This window comes from Polistes canadensis, unplaced genomic scaffold (assembly GCF_001313835.1).
Source record: "Polistes canadensis isolate GaletaPanama2010 unplaced genomic scaffold, ASM131383v1 scaffold_25, whole genome shotgun sequence".
Taxonomy (NCBI): domain Eukaryota; kingdom Metazoa; phylum Arthropoda; class Insecta; order Hymenoptera; family Vespidae; genus Polistes; species Polistes canadensis.
The window spans coordinates 233,377-247,116 of record NW_014569572.1 but is presented as its reverse complement, the minus strand read 5'-3'; the positions used below and the strand labels follow the sequence as shown (position 1 = coordinate 247,116).

At 28.0% G+C, this 13,740-nt stretch overlaps 2 protein-coding genes across 3 annotated transcripts; both read left to right on the top strand.

Moving 5' to 3' along the window:
- Positions 1-209: 209 nt before the first annotated feature.
- Positions 210-3,196, top strand: LOC106783727 (23 kDa integral membrane protein-like). The gene is made up of 5 exons (XM_014742518.1): positions 210-385; positions 1,298-1,486; positions 1,581-1,739; positions 2,261-2,476; positions 2,587-3,196. Exons 1-5 carry the CDS (start codon positions 326-328, stop codon positions 2,749-2,751), a joined length of 789 nt encoding a protein of 262 aa, XP_014598004.1. The 5' UTR covers positions 210-325; the 3' UTR covers positions 2,752-3,196.
- Positions 3,197-4,032: 836 nt separating this feature from the next.
- On the top strand, positions 4,033-9,408 carry LOC106783762 (CD63 antigen-like). Of its 2 annotated transcripts, XM_014742588.1 has the most exons (6): positions 4,033-4,130; positions 4,235-4,315; positions 7,567-7,755; positions 8,111-8,281; positions 8,682-8,894; positions 9,054-9,408. In XM_014742588.1, the coding sequence occupies exons 2-6, from the start codon at positions 4,256-4,258 to the stop codon at positions 9,126-9,128; spliced, it is 708 nt and encodes a 235-aa protein (XP_014598074.1). In that variant the 5' UTR covers positions 4,033-4,130; positions 4,235-4,255; the 3' UTR covers positions 9,129-9,408. The 2 variants fall into 2 exon arrangements, with proteins under 2 accessions (XP_014598074.1, XP_014598073.1); XM_014742587.1 differs by having other exon boundaries at positions 4,056-4,315.
- The last annotated feature ends 4,332 nt before the right edge of the window (positions 9,409-13,740 follow it).

Below are 13,740 nucleotides of genomic sequence, written 5' to 3'. Positions count from 1 at the left end.
CGACATTAGCAGCGCTTTATTTGTTGGAATAAGTGAGACTTTCGAAGAGATCGAAAGACGCGCGCTTGAAGAACCAAGATCTTTTGTGATTGTGTCGCCCTCGTGATTATTATAACACAACGTTTGCTTCGACCAAAGTTTACTGAAGCGTTTACAAGTGTACATATATATACATATACATATACATATTTAACTCTATTTCTTTCATCTTTGTTGGTATATTTGCGCGTGTTGCATGTATACACGCGCGCGCGCACGCACCAAGTTAACTCTCGCCCTCTTTTCGTCTCCTGGGCGCGTGTATTTATAAACGTGAAATGGTGAAATGGCACGAGCACTCAACTGCTTACGATATCTTCTAATCGTTGGTACCGTCGTTCTTGGCGTAAGTTATATGCTCCTTCCTAGATCGTTTTTTGTCCTATTTTTTAATCTTTTTTTTTTCTTTTCACATATATTGTATTTAGTTAAAATAATTTATATTGCGATGCGTCCTTTGACGTTCCTTCTCTTCTCGATACTTCATTACTTTTTTTTTTAATCCTCTAATCTTCTTTTTACCAATATTTTTCTTACTAATATACGCATATATTTGCATACATACATATATATGTATTTGTAAGAAATAATATTTGAAAATAAACGAGACTAAAAATAGCTATGAAATAATAATTGTTATTTTTATGTTGTTAATATTGTAATCAGTTATTTTAATAGAATTAATATTTGAAATATGTAGAAGATTTGAATTATTTGTAGTAGAAAATTGTTTCAAGATCAAAATCACATCGATCGATTAATGAATTATTCTATCGGAATTCTTTGCTTCGTCAATCGTTGTTATTTAAACTCGTTGTTATTTAAACTCGTTGGTTTTAACTTTTCATTTATTTTTTGATCGATTTATTAATATTTATTTCTCCTAACGTTGGTCTATACCGTTTATTATTTTGATACGCTTTTCGTTGTAAATTTCGTGCTCGCGATGTTTGAAACGTTTCGATTCTCTGATTTTTATTGAGGCAAATTATTTTTATCTACGTTCTATTTTATTGACATGAGATTTATCTAATCCCAAAGAAATGTAATATATCTGTAAATAATTGATATCGCTAACAATAAGTGTTACTACAAGAAAATATATCTTATCATTGTTAGAAGTTTCAGATAATCATTGAGTCATACTTTTAAAACGTACATTTTCTTAATTTTTTTTTTTATTTTCACAGAAAAAAAACTACGTAGTTTTATCTATCATATACTCTAAGATCTCATATCCGGTAATATTTATTTTCAGATTTCAGGAATAGTAGCTTCAACCTTCGCTGGATTTTTTTTATATCAGTTAGCCGAATACAAACAACTCACACCTGACAATGTTTACGGTCCATCAATTACTCTTTTGGTTTTGGGTTTATTCACATGTGCCGTTGGTTGGTTGTCATGGCATTTTCTCGAATTTACGCAAAAGAGTCAAGTGATACTAGTAAGCAAAATAATCAATTGATCTAAATACGGATCCTTCGTTTATTGATTTTAAAAAGAAAAATTGTTATTACAATAAACTGTTTGATCTTTAGTTTGTTACAAGTTTGGCGATAATTGGTATATTAGAAACGACTGCTGGAATATGGGCACTTGTCAGACACGAACAAATAGATTTCCTTCCGGCTACACGTCTTAGAACAGTATTTGTAGCTAAAGACAATGAACAATTATGGGAACACGTACAAACTAAGGTAAATGTATACGTCATTATTGGAATATTATAAATTCTTTTATTATTTTTTTAATTTAATATTTATATATATAGTTTTTTATATTAATAAATGTATTAAACGGCATTTTATCTTCTCTTTACGCCAAGAATTTTAGTATATATGTATTTTACATTTTTATTTTGATAAGTTCACATGCGTTATTGTTTTTTTTTGTAAGAGATATGCCATTATGACAATGAATCAATAATTATCCTCAACGTAATGATATTTTTCTATGTATTGATTTTACTCTGAAACGCCCACGCATTGATATTGCCGTAATTAATATTAACTTTTATTTAATACTGTAAATAGCATCAACTAATTTTATTTAACTTGTAAATTTTCTATTTTCTTTTTATACATTATGAAATTTCTTGCTTATTTTCATTAAAAAATCATTTATGAAGTCATTATCTTGCTAAAGATAAATTCATATCTATATTCAAAATATATTTATACGTATAATTAGTGTTAATTAACATGTAATATTATTATAGTTTCAATGTTGCGGCATGGACGGACCAACCGATTACCGTGGGCAAAATTCGGTTCCGTGGTCTTGTTGCGATACATTAGTGTCTCTAAAGTCAAACAACGATAAATCCACTTGTACTTCCATGTATGCCAGAGGCTGCCATCATGTTATGATAAGTCGTGCGAGATCGATTTTATTACATGTGTTTTTACTCGGTCTCGGTGGATTATTATTGAAAGTAAATGAAATTCACTTTCATTCACGCGAATTTATCATCAAACGTTATATTTATATTAATCGATATTAATGAAAATAATTCATTTCATTTATTTATTTTTTTATTTTTAGATTTGTTTAATAATATGTTCAGCATGTTATGTGAAAGCATTTACGGATAGGATAGAAAGAAGAAGGCAAGATGCGTTGACACGCAGAATATCCTCCCAAGTGATATATCAACCAGATAATAATTCAAAGCTTCTGAATCGACAATCGTCATTAAACGAAACGTAGTTTATTGTTTTAAAAATAAATAACTCAATATTGTGTTCGATGAAATTAATGAAAGTAAGTAGATACATATGTTCGATTGATCGTTTTTGGCAAACGGATTATGTCGAGATTTTATCATGCGATCGATTTTCTCAATGATAAGATATTGTTCAAAAAATATGACTAAAAGTGACTCATCAGAAGGGTACTAATATGACGTAACGTTATGAAAATAATAAGGAAACCATTTACAAAATAGAACATATTTTCTATGACATCAATGAGATTTCTTATCTTGTTTACTTGATAAATTAACATACTTTTATATTACTTTTAATTATTAGAAAATAATTTGCTAGAGAAAATAGGTTTTATTATCTTTATAAATAAATCTCTGTATAAGAATATTTTGCGATACAATTATAGGAAATTATAATAAAGGACAATAAAAAAGGGAATATCGTTTGTATATTTAACGTTTGTTGCTCGTTATTCTAAAAACAATGAAAATCTTTTATATACAAATTATTTATTAGATCATAAAACATAGAATAATGTGCTTTTTTTTGTATGTATGTTTGATAAAACGTCGTGATTGTATCATTTGAATACGGACAACGTATTTATATTTCAGAATTGTATTTTGTTTTCCTTCAAATTAATAGAAATTCGCGACACAGTTTGCGCACCACTGCTTTAGAGGACATAGATGTAAACGTAGTTACTTAATACATATATATAAATGTCTATATATGTACACCATCGGTACTATTCGTGCTATGTCCTTGCATAAGAAAGTACATATGTATAATCCTAAATGATCTGAACAAAAATAATTTCGTTGAATTTTATATTATATTCACAATATTATATATACGAAATTATTATTAAATTTGTAATAATATTAATTTTTATATAAACGCGTTGAACCATCATATTTTGTTAAAACTAAAGAAGAAAGATAACATGATTAAAATAATGTAATTGAAAATATATTTAAAAAATGTGTATAATTATATATTACATATTATAAATTAGCATCGACCGACGGAAAACAAATATTATCAACGAAGAAAGAAAAATTATGATAAAAATATGAATCAAAACCGTGCGTGTAAATTTTCAGTATAAGTCAGGAAATAAAATAATAGTATCTGCTGATAACTTGAGAGAACAAACAAATGTTACGAGACGGGCGACAACGTGAGTCATACATTAAGAAGAGAAACAGAGAAAGAAAGAGTGTGCATATGTGTGCGTATGTGTACGAGAGAGAGAGAGGGAGAAGGGAGAGATGGGATAAAGGAAAGAGTGGGGGTACCTGTACGTAAACGAACAGTCCAAGATCAGAGAATAGAGCTAACGGTAGTGCAGTTAAATTTCAATCGTCGTGTTCAGTGGTAGGCTGTTTTGTGCGCTCGCGCATCACGAAATAACCTGTTGAATTTATTTCATTTGGTAAACACTTACGGTGTGTTAAGTGATTGATATTTTTCTTGTTCAGAATACATAGGAAACATTCAAGATGGGTTGCGGACTGGGATTAATAAAATATCTCCTATTTATATTTAATTTCATTTTCGCAGTACGTACATTTATATCTTTACAAATTTATTTTGAAACAATCAATAAATATATACAAATGTAATATATATGTAATATAACATTATATATATATACATACGAGTTGGTTGAAAAGTTTTGGGTCTAACAATAGACGCCACTTTCTTTTTTCATTTTGTTTTTTTTGTTCAATCACAATTTTATTTTTCCTACATAGTATCTTGAAACTTTTATAAAATGTGTATAAAGTTTAATGCAATTATTTTTAAATTAAAGATTCTTATTTTAAAATCTTGGCAGTGGTTAAAAACGTGCAAGAAAGAGTTACGAAGTTAAACGAGTTAATCTACGACTGAATGTATCTAATCTATATATAAGGAGGATATAAGAACAGAATAAAAATATCTTATCGCGAACGTTATCTTAAACATCATCAAATGTATTTAAGAATAGCATTCTTTTATTTTTTTATTTGTCCTTTTTTTTCTTCTCAATTGTTAGAAACGTCATTCGTAAGAAGGTACACGAATTTAATTTAATCGAATATTTAGATATGTGTATATATATATAATTTTTTACATTACAGTTTCATTGGTTCTTATCCGCCTATGACGCATATTATTTTACGTCTCGGAAGTTTAGAAAAGGAAAGAAAAAGGAAATCAAACGCAAATTTCCTGTTACGATTAGTTATTGCGACTCTTAAACAGCGATAAAACGTCGTTTAGTTAACGAATTCTTTCGTTTAACTCTAAATGAATTGTTTGAGTTTTTTCTTTATTTCTTTTTTTTTTTTTTTTTTTTTTTTTTTTAATCTATTCCTTACGCGTTTTGCTTTTCTTCATAGATAAATAGCAATAGAAATAGTTAAGTACCTGTCTCGTTATGAATTATTGCGAAAAAGGAAGTACGCAATGAAAGAAAATTAGATAATAATTTGCGTAGGTGTTCGTTATAAACGAACGTTAATAAAACAAGATGGTGAATAAAACGATCGTTGTTTAAAGCGAATTATTTTGGGGGATTTTCGTGTATTTCCTTAAGAAGAAGCGTATTACATTTAAATCTTACGTTCGAGTAAATTTAAAATTCTTGCAGAAAAAACATAATATGACATAATCGTCATCATTATAATTATTATAATTATTATTATCATTATCATCATCATCATCATAATCATCACCGTCGTCGTCGTCGTAGTTTCCTTTTATTACGAGTAATACGTAATAATGATTGTTATTAAAATGAATAATTTGTGAGACCTTACTCAAAAGTTTACTGGAAATCAAAATGTTAAGAAAAGATCGAATTTCGTAGAAGAAGTATGATATCATCATCCTCGTTTTCCTTTCTCTTTGATATTTTTGTACCATGTTATCGTTACTTCTTTGAACACTCCTATACGATAAGTATTGTATTCATGTATGATATGTTTACCGAATGAAATCTTAAATATTAGAAAGTTATAATGAATTTTATTCTTTTATCGATGAATTCGGAAAAATTTTTAAGTATCAATATGAATTCTGATAATAATCTGATATAAACATCAGATAACGATTATTAATTATAAACGAAAAATGTATCTATTATCTTTACTATCTATTTTTAGTGTTTTTCAATCATCTTTTTCAATCTGCTAGATTAGGGTCGCTATAGGAATATGGATTAAAAAATTTGGAACGTTATATTATTTCAATTTTTTAGCTCTCTTAGGTAATACAAATAATTATCTGTTGTGCCTTATATTTCAGTTGATTATTTTTATTTCATTTATCCCTTTATTCTACTTTGTTAGAAAAAATTAAAGAAATAATTGATATAATAATAGTAATAATAATATTAAATAAATAGGATAAATTTAATATGATTTAAAGTAAATTTAATTAAAAATAAATATCAGTTTCGATACGCGAGATGATCGAAAAGAAATAAAGTTGAAAAAGATTGAAAAGATATAAGAACATTCTATGATAACTTATTTATCATTCGTATTATCAATTAATCTTTTATACACAAGTTAATTACTTTTCTTGCTTTTGAAGTAAAGTGTAATAGCTATTATTTTGCGATTGATTAAAAATTGAATATAAATTGGTGGTTGAGAAACGCTGATATATATTATCTATATTATTAAAATGTGCTCTTCTCATTGGATACCATCAGATTGGTTACGTGATTCCAATGTTATTCGAAGTATTATAAAATTTTTAAATAGTACCGACGAATGCGAATAAACGAACGAACGAACAATCGACTGCAACATGCTTGGATACACCGGTAAAAAAACTCTTTCATGAAATTTCAAGGCCAAATAAAGTCCGCCCTAGCGCAAATACACCTGCGATAATCTCAATGTAAATTATTCCACACGTGAGGAGAAATAGATAGGTTTAGAATGCGAATAATATCGCGTTGCGTGTAAAGTTTCCAAGGATTTTTTCCCGATATTACAATACGATATCACTACAATTTTCTATTTTATCGCAATGGATGAACGCGATTGTGTTTTTTTTTTTGACGGCTAAAGATCGAGTAATGTTCAATTTTTTTCCTTTTTATATTTTCATTTTTAATTACTTTAAGATAAACACTTATAAATTTATTAGTTTAAGTAATTGCCGATGTATGTTTTTAAGGTGCAACCAAATGTTTTTTATTAAATACACTAATTGCATGTTCCGGGTTAATATTTTAATTTAATTCATTCTGGTGTTTTTGAAGGTTTTTTATATTCGCGTAATCATACCAAGACGCGCGTATGCTTGCACAAATAATATTTGTATAAAACTTTTTCTTTATTTACCTATTAGTTTTTTTTTTTGTTTTAATTGAATAAAGAAGCGTCACGTTAGAGGTGACTCAATAGTTCTAGAAAAAATTGTGTCGTCGTCGTGTGAGCGAGGATGACCTCATAATATAAAGTAAAACTTTTACTATCAGACCCCATTTGGGTATACGTGCACTTAATTGAGTAATATAAGGTAATAAAAATAGCAAACAGTTCTAATATAAATTATTCGAATATTATACCTGTGTCACCCACTGCATTTACAATTTTTGTCGTCAGTTTATATTTCTAAAAAAAAGATAAAGAAATACGATATATTTACGTGATTGGATTAAAAATTCTTTGCTTAATACATAAATAATTTCTAATAATATTAATTGACTACTTGTTAGATATAAATTAGTACATTTATGTGGACATTTATATAATACACATATTTGAATTTATTTGTTATACTCAAAGAACAATATTGATTGTTACAGTTATGTGGTCTAGCTATTCTCATAGTTGGTGTCCTCATGCACGTAAATATTAGCAATTACAAAGATGCCGTAGAAGAAAATATTTCTTTCCCTTCGGTGACGTTCATCGTCATTGGCAGCATTATTTTTGTAATTGCATTCTTCGGATGCTGCGGCGCTATACGTGAAAGTCATTGCATGACCATAACCGTGAGTATTACATATATTAATGCTAAACATATCCATGATTGGTTTTAAATACAATTTGACCTACTAATCTAATGTCTACGCTACTTGTATTTTTATATAGCTTAATCGATCTGTTACTTTTCAATTTTAAATATACGGTTATTGCTTAACCTTGATCAGACTGTAAAAGTATGTTAAATCCAATTACTTATCAATATTGACAAAATTCGAAGCTCAGCCGTTAAGATCTAGATCAACCGGTTAGAATGATTTATACTCTTCCAAATTGCCAATTCTCTAACAGTATTCAATCAAATCTTTATATATTAGATTCTAATAAGACGACATATATATCTTTACAATGTATTCATTTCAGTTTGCATCGTTCCTGCTTACGATATTTATAATACAAATTGCCGTTGCGATTTACGCATTTGTCGTCTTCAAAGATTCTAATATAAATGTTAAGAATTCGTACGCAGAATTATTCAACAAATATTGGACTTCTAACACGAGTCAAGAAATTATAGACGTCATTCAGAAGAACGTAAGTATAACAATGTTTAATCAATTTTTCTAAACGTATCGGATATTTTTTTTTTATTTACAATCAACAACAAAATTCGAAAGAGATTAATTGTTCCATAAGTTTTAATATAGTTTTCATTATAATTAATTAGTTGAATTATCTTCTTTCTGTTAAATTTAATTTTCTATTATTTATCGGATGATGCGATAATGTTTGCACTTAATTTGATTAGGTTCTGTATCATATGGGACTTTTTTTAAATCTTTATATCATGTTAGAGTAAAATATGTATTCTTGAATCGTATTAAAGTGTTAATAAGATATCATGTACTGTAAGGGTATCCTGTAATACGGGGATATTAGTTGTACATAAATTTATGTATAATACATATATATTTATCTTTATTTCGTTTTGTAGTTGCAATGTTGTGGTATCGATTCAAAAGATGATTACGATAGAATTAATTCTAATAAGACTATACCTTGGAGCTGTTGCAATGACGTAGATATGTACTCACAATGTCCAAGAGAACAGGCCTTCAAACATGGATGTGCCAATGCTGTAAAAGATTTCCTTGTTTATGCTGGTGTAGTATTGGGTGGTGTTGCAATCGGTATAGCCGTAGTCGAGGTGAGTTTACCGATTTTTTTTTCAATTTTTCTTTTTCTTTTTCTTTTTCTTAGAATTCTTTTCAATGTATTTAATATTTACTGTGTATACTCTTTTTAAAATCAAACGAAGGGAGAAACCCAATGGATTTCTTAATTGATTTTCTTTTTTTATTTGCAGCTGATCGGTATTATATTCGCACTATGCCTAGCAAATTCGATAAAGAATTCCGAAAGAAGAGGTTACAGGGTATAAGAGACAATAACAACAATTTAAGAGTATTATTTTTCTTGTTTATAATATATCTATTTCTTTTTGTTTTCTTTTTTTTTCTTCCTTTTTTTTTTTATTATCCTATAACTACATAGCATATAAAAATTAACGATGAAATTAATTTTGATAATTGGAAGCAATATTCGTTCTTTTCTTTTTTACAAACACGAAATGCGTGTTTGTTGTTTTCTAGCTTCTAAAAATTTTATAGATTGGAAAGGCAACTTAATTGCGTAAATTAAACTATATACGTGTTTATGTATTATTTTCTTTTTTTTTCTTTTTAATTTTTTTGTGTTATCGTTTGGAAACCAGTATTTTTTGTGATAGTTTTACGAGATGCTTAGGGAAAAAAAGAAAGCCACAAAATTTAAATGACGAGAAAAAAGAGACACATTGCAGAAAAAAAAATATATATATAATATTTTGTCGATACGATCCGTGACATTTGTAACTGCAAACGATGAAAAAGTTTAAAGTATTTTATTTTATATATATATATATATATATATATAATAATAACAAAAAAAAAAATAATAAATTAAATTATAAGAGAGATAATTACTTTCATCAAATTGCATAATATTAACTGACTGGAGAAATATAAATATACGTATTATTATATTTACAAATCAACGAATTAAATGGAGATTTAGTGTCGTTGACGAGTTTATAAATTAATTTTATTTTTTGTACAATAAGGAGATTGATTTATGATTTGATGAACGCATTATTCTACGCACAAGTAAATTTATTTTCATAAAATTACTCTTATCGACAAACAAATTTTTCCCTTTTTTTTCCTGATGAAAATAAAAGCCTGTTTTAGCGAAATAATCGATTTCCAAGATTTTTCAGATGAGAGCTTAATTTTACAGTACATTTACTGAAATGAAATTTCTCGTGAAATGAATTTATTCCTTATACACCGTAACCATGAAGGAATATTAAATTTTCACAAACATTGATAAACAACTTTTTATTATTTTTTTTTTTATTTTTTTTAGGAAAGGAATAAAGATTCCTTTCAAATGATTTCTTACCGTTATTCAACTTATACTAATTGTTAAACTCTTACATTATCATACACAATCGTGTATTGTCCAATGTAAGAAATTTGATAAACAATCGATAAAATATTTTTTCATAAAATCAAATTTAGCCAGTTACGCTTTTTCTTTTTTTTTACAGGATCGACTGAAAATATGTTTAATGAAAAATAGTTTGAGGAAAAAATATGCACTCAAATTAATAGTCATAATCGTATATCATTCTTATATTGTCATAATTTATTAAGATTAAGGGAGGATAACTTACATCCGTTGTACTATAATACATTACTATTTACAACGTAAAGTCGGGCTTGCGTTCATCGCCTCCCTCAGCTCTCTCTCTCTCTCTCTCTCTCTCTCTCTCTCTCTCTCTCTCTCTCTCTCTCGCTCTTTCTCTCAAACACGCATACAAATACGCGCATGTGAACTCATTCTCTTTCTCTCTCTCTCTCTCTCTCTCTCTCTCTCGCTCGCTGTATCATTTCTGTCTTATCTTGTAATGACAGTAACGAACAGAGTTTACAAATATCTTACAACTATATCCGAAAAATGATTAATTTTTGTAGACTGCAAGGACAAAAAAGTATTTGTTCTTTTCTATTTATTCGCTCGTTGCTAGCGCCGTGTTATATTTAATCCTTGATTATTGAATTAATTGAAATGTTTTGCGCAACGATGTTATATATACGTATATAATACTTCTCTAATTTTTTTTTTTTCGTCTTATTAGCATCGATTGAAATTTATTTCGACGTTTTTATTTGTCTTTTAAATTCGTTAATAATTTATTCAAATTACTTCTCGTTGAATTTATATTTTTCACGATTAAATTTGTAACGATAGCTCTCTCGATCGCTATTATGAATAACATTTTCTATAATGATTTTATATTTTAATTCTTTCTGTTCTTTTTTCTTTTTTTTTTCTTTTTCTTTTTCTGCCAAAGACGAGAAATTTCGAGAAAGAAAAAGATTGTAATTAAACTTTCCAGCCGTGCAGTCTTTTCTACTTGATTGATCTTTTACTTTTTCTTTTTTTTTTTTTCTTTCTTCCTTTCGAATTATTCAAAATACCAAGTGACGTTCGTATTCGATGTGTGTATCTCTAACGTGTAAAATAGGTATCTTGGTTTTCTATGGACTCGTTATTATTTAACTACGTCATACATACTAATCATGTTATTTCCTAGTAATTTGACCAAATGTTTGACTTTTAATTAATTGTTTCTCTTCTTCTCTCTCTTTCTCTGTCTCTCTCTTTCTCTGTCTCTCTCTTTTCGATGATCTATAACAGCGGTTTTTCAAACTACGATAATACGTGCTCGGTGTTTAAAAATGTTTTCAATTAACAAAATTTGCAGATTTTAAATTATATAATTTAATTCATCAGCAAGAATCGATTATTAATTAATTATTTTATTAAATTATTTTTTATTTTTATTTTTGTCGTAACAAAAAAAAAACGGCATTTTGTATAAAAATTAAATTGAAACTTTAGCACAACACACACTTTGCGATAAATAATATTTTTCTTACCGCACAATCGAAAACTGTTGAACTATTTATTTATATAAGCGTTGTTATAATTTCGTTCATTCGATATTTTCTAGAATACATCACGATCTTTTTTTAGCTACATCTAATCACCGATAATTCGGGGAACAAAGCGCTAATCCCACTACTTCTTTCAAATCTATTCTTATGTTACATAATGTTTGGAAGCAAACTATACAGGTTTCTTTTTATCTTTCCAATATCTCTTCGTTTTAAAAGTATCGAACGATAAAGTAGTCACTTGTTCGACGATCGATCGATCTTATTATTGTTAAAACGAATGATGGAGTACAGACAGCGACAAAAATTCATCATTCACTTCGCGAGTTAATGTTTTTTTTTCTTTAGAGAAAGATCGACGGATTTAAAAGATTCAAGAATATTTTTCCTTTCCGTTCTCTTTTGTTTCCTTTTTATTTTTATTTTTATATATTTATTATTATTTTTTTTTTGTTAATCAGATAAAGGATAGATAAGGACGTTGCAAGACGGGTTCTTGATTATTTGTTCTTATCTTTTTTTTTTCTCTCTCTCTCTCTCTCTTAATTAATTTTTTTTTTTTTCTTTAAACTTTTGCTTCAATAAATATCATCGACGTATATAGAATGGACTGCTGTTCTCTATCGCTAAATTATGGAACTTTAAAGGACAAAGAGACATCGATTGTGTCTCTGTCTAGTCCAATGTGATTGGTAATTGAGCCAATAACGTCTGACGTATACAGCAGGATTGTTCATTTGTTCGTCAATAATTATTAAATATATCCAATATATATATATGTATAAATTAACGATAAAATATCAAACACTTTAGTTTAAAGGTATCATCGAAAGATTTCGATTAACCCTTTGAGCTTTGAATACTTCCTGTATAAGTTTTATGTATGAACTATGTGCGTCCTAGCGATTGCAATCGATTTCGAATGGAATATACCGAGTACAATTAACAATAAATTATTATGACATTTTTTTGCATCAAATAAATATATATATATATATATATATTTTATTGTTTAATTGTGTATAATCAAAAATCGACTATAATTAATAGTTTATTTAAAAGGAATACTCAAGTATTCATTTTATTTAAGAAAAAAAAACTGTTAGACAGAAATATGAGTTCATAGTCCACATCAAGAGCTTTTGCTGAACGCATATGTGCATCCAAATCGATCTTCGCTTATAGTTTTTTAATGATTATATATGTGTACGGGCCCTGAGTTAGACGGATGGTTCTACTAATGTATTCAAGTATATATACTTCGACGATTTAACTAATAAGAGTAAATTTAAATTCGTTAAATGATCTAAGAATGAACAACACGTGCATCCATAGAACTGCTCAAAGGGTTTAACAAAAACCGATCTTCGCTTATGGTTTTTTAATGATTATATATGTGTGTGTACGGGCCCTGAGTAAGAAGGATGGTTTTACTAATGTATTCAAGTATACAAGTTTATATACTTCGACGATTTAACTAATAAGAGTAAATTTCAATTCGTTAAATGATCTAAGAATGAACAACACGTCATGGCCATAAGAAAGAAGAAGAAGAAAGATAATTCCATGAGGAGAAGTTGCGCATAGTCAATTTTATATGACGAGCTTTTAAAAGATGTTTGAATGAAGACTAATCTTTTATAAGAAGAAGAAGAAGAAGAAGAAGAAGAAGAAGAAGAAGAGAGCTCTGAATGGTTCTTTCGAGCACCGATAATAAACGCATTCGTAAATCCTATTGCAGGTATTTCGAATCGAACTTTGTAAATCGTTGAGTACGATTTGTAGGTACTTAACGTTGGAACAGCGACTACGATAATAACAAGGACTCGTCTTTTTTTTGTTTTGTTTAATATTATTATTATTATTAATTATATTATTATTAATATTATTATTATTATTATTATTATTATTCGATAGAAACTTTGATTTTCGTTCTCTTATTCCTATTGATTATCGTACACACATATACGCATCGTTGGAAACTTTCTA

Coding starts and splice junctions, on each gene's coding strand:
- LOC106783727 (XM_014742518.1), top strand. CDS start 326: ATGGCACGAGCACTCAACTGCTTACGATATCTTCTAATCGTTGGTACC. Junction 1,487..1,580: donor AAAAGAGTCAAGTGATACTA/GTAAGCAAAATA, acceptor TTTGATCTTTAG/TTTGTTACAAGTTTGGCGAT. Junction 1,740..2,260: donor GGGAACACGTACAAACTAAG/GTAAATGTATAC, acceptor ATATTATTATAG/TTTCAATGTTGCGGCATGGA.
- LOC106783762 (XM_014742588.1), top strand. CDS start 4,256: ATGGGTTGCGGACTGGGATTAATAAAATATCTCCTATTTATATTTAAT. Junction 7,756..8,110: donor GTCATTGCATGACCATAACC/GTGAGTATTACA, acceptor TATTCATTTCAG/TTTGCATCGTTCCTGCTTAC. Junction 8,895..9,053: donor TCGGTATAGCCGTAGTCGAG/GTGAGTTTACCG, acceptor TTTTATTTGCAG/CTGATCGGTATTATATTCGC.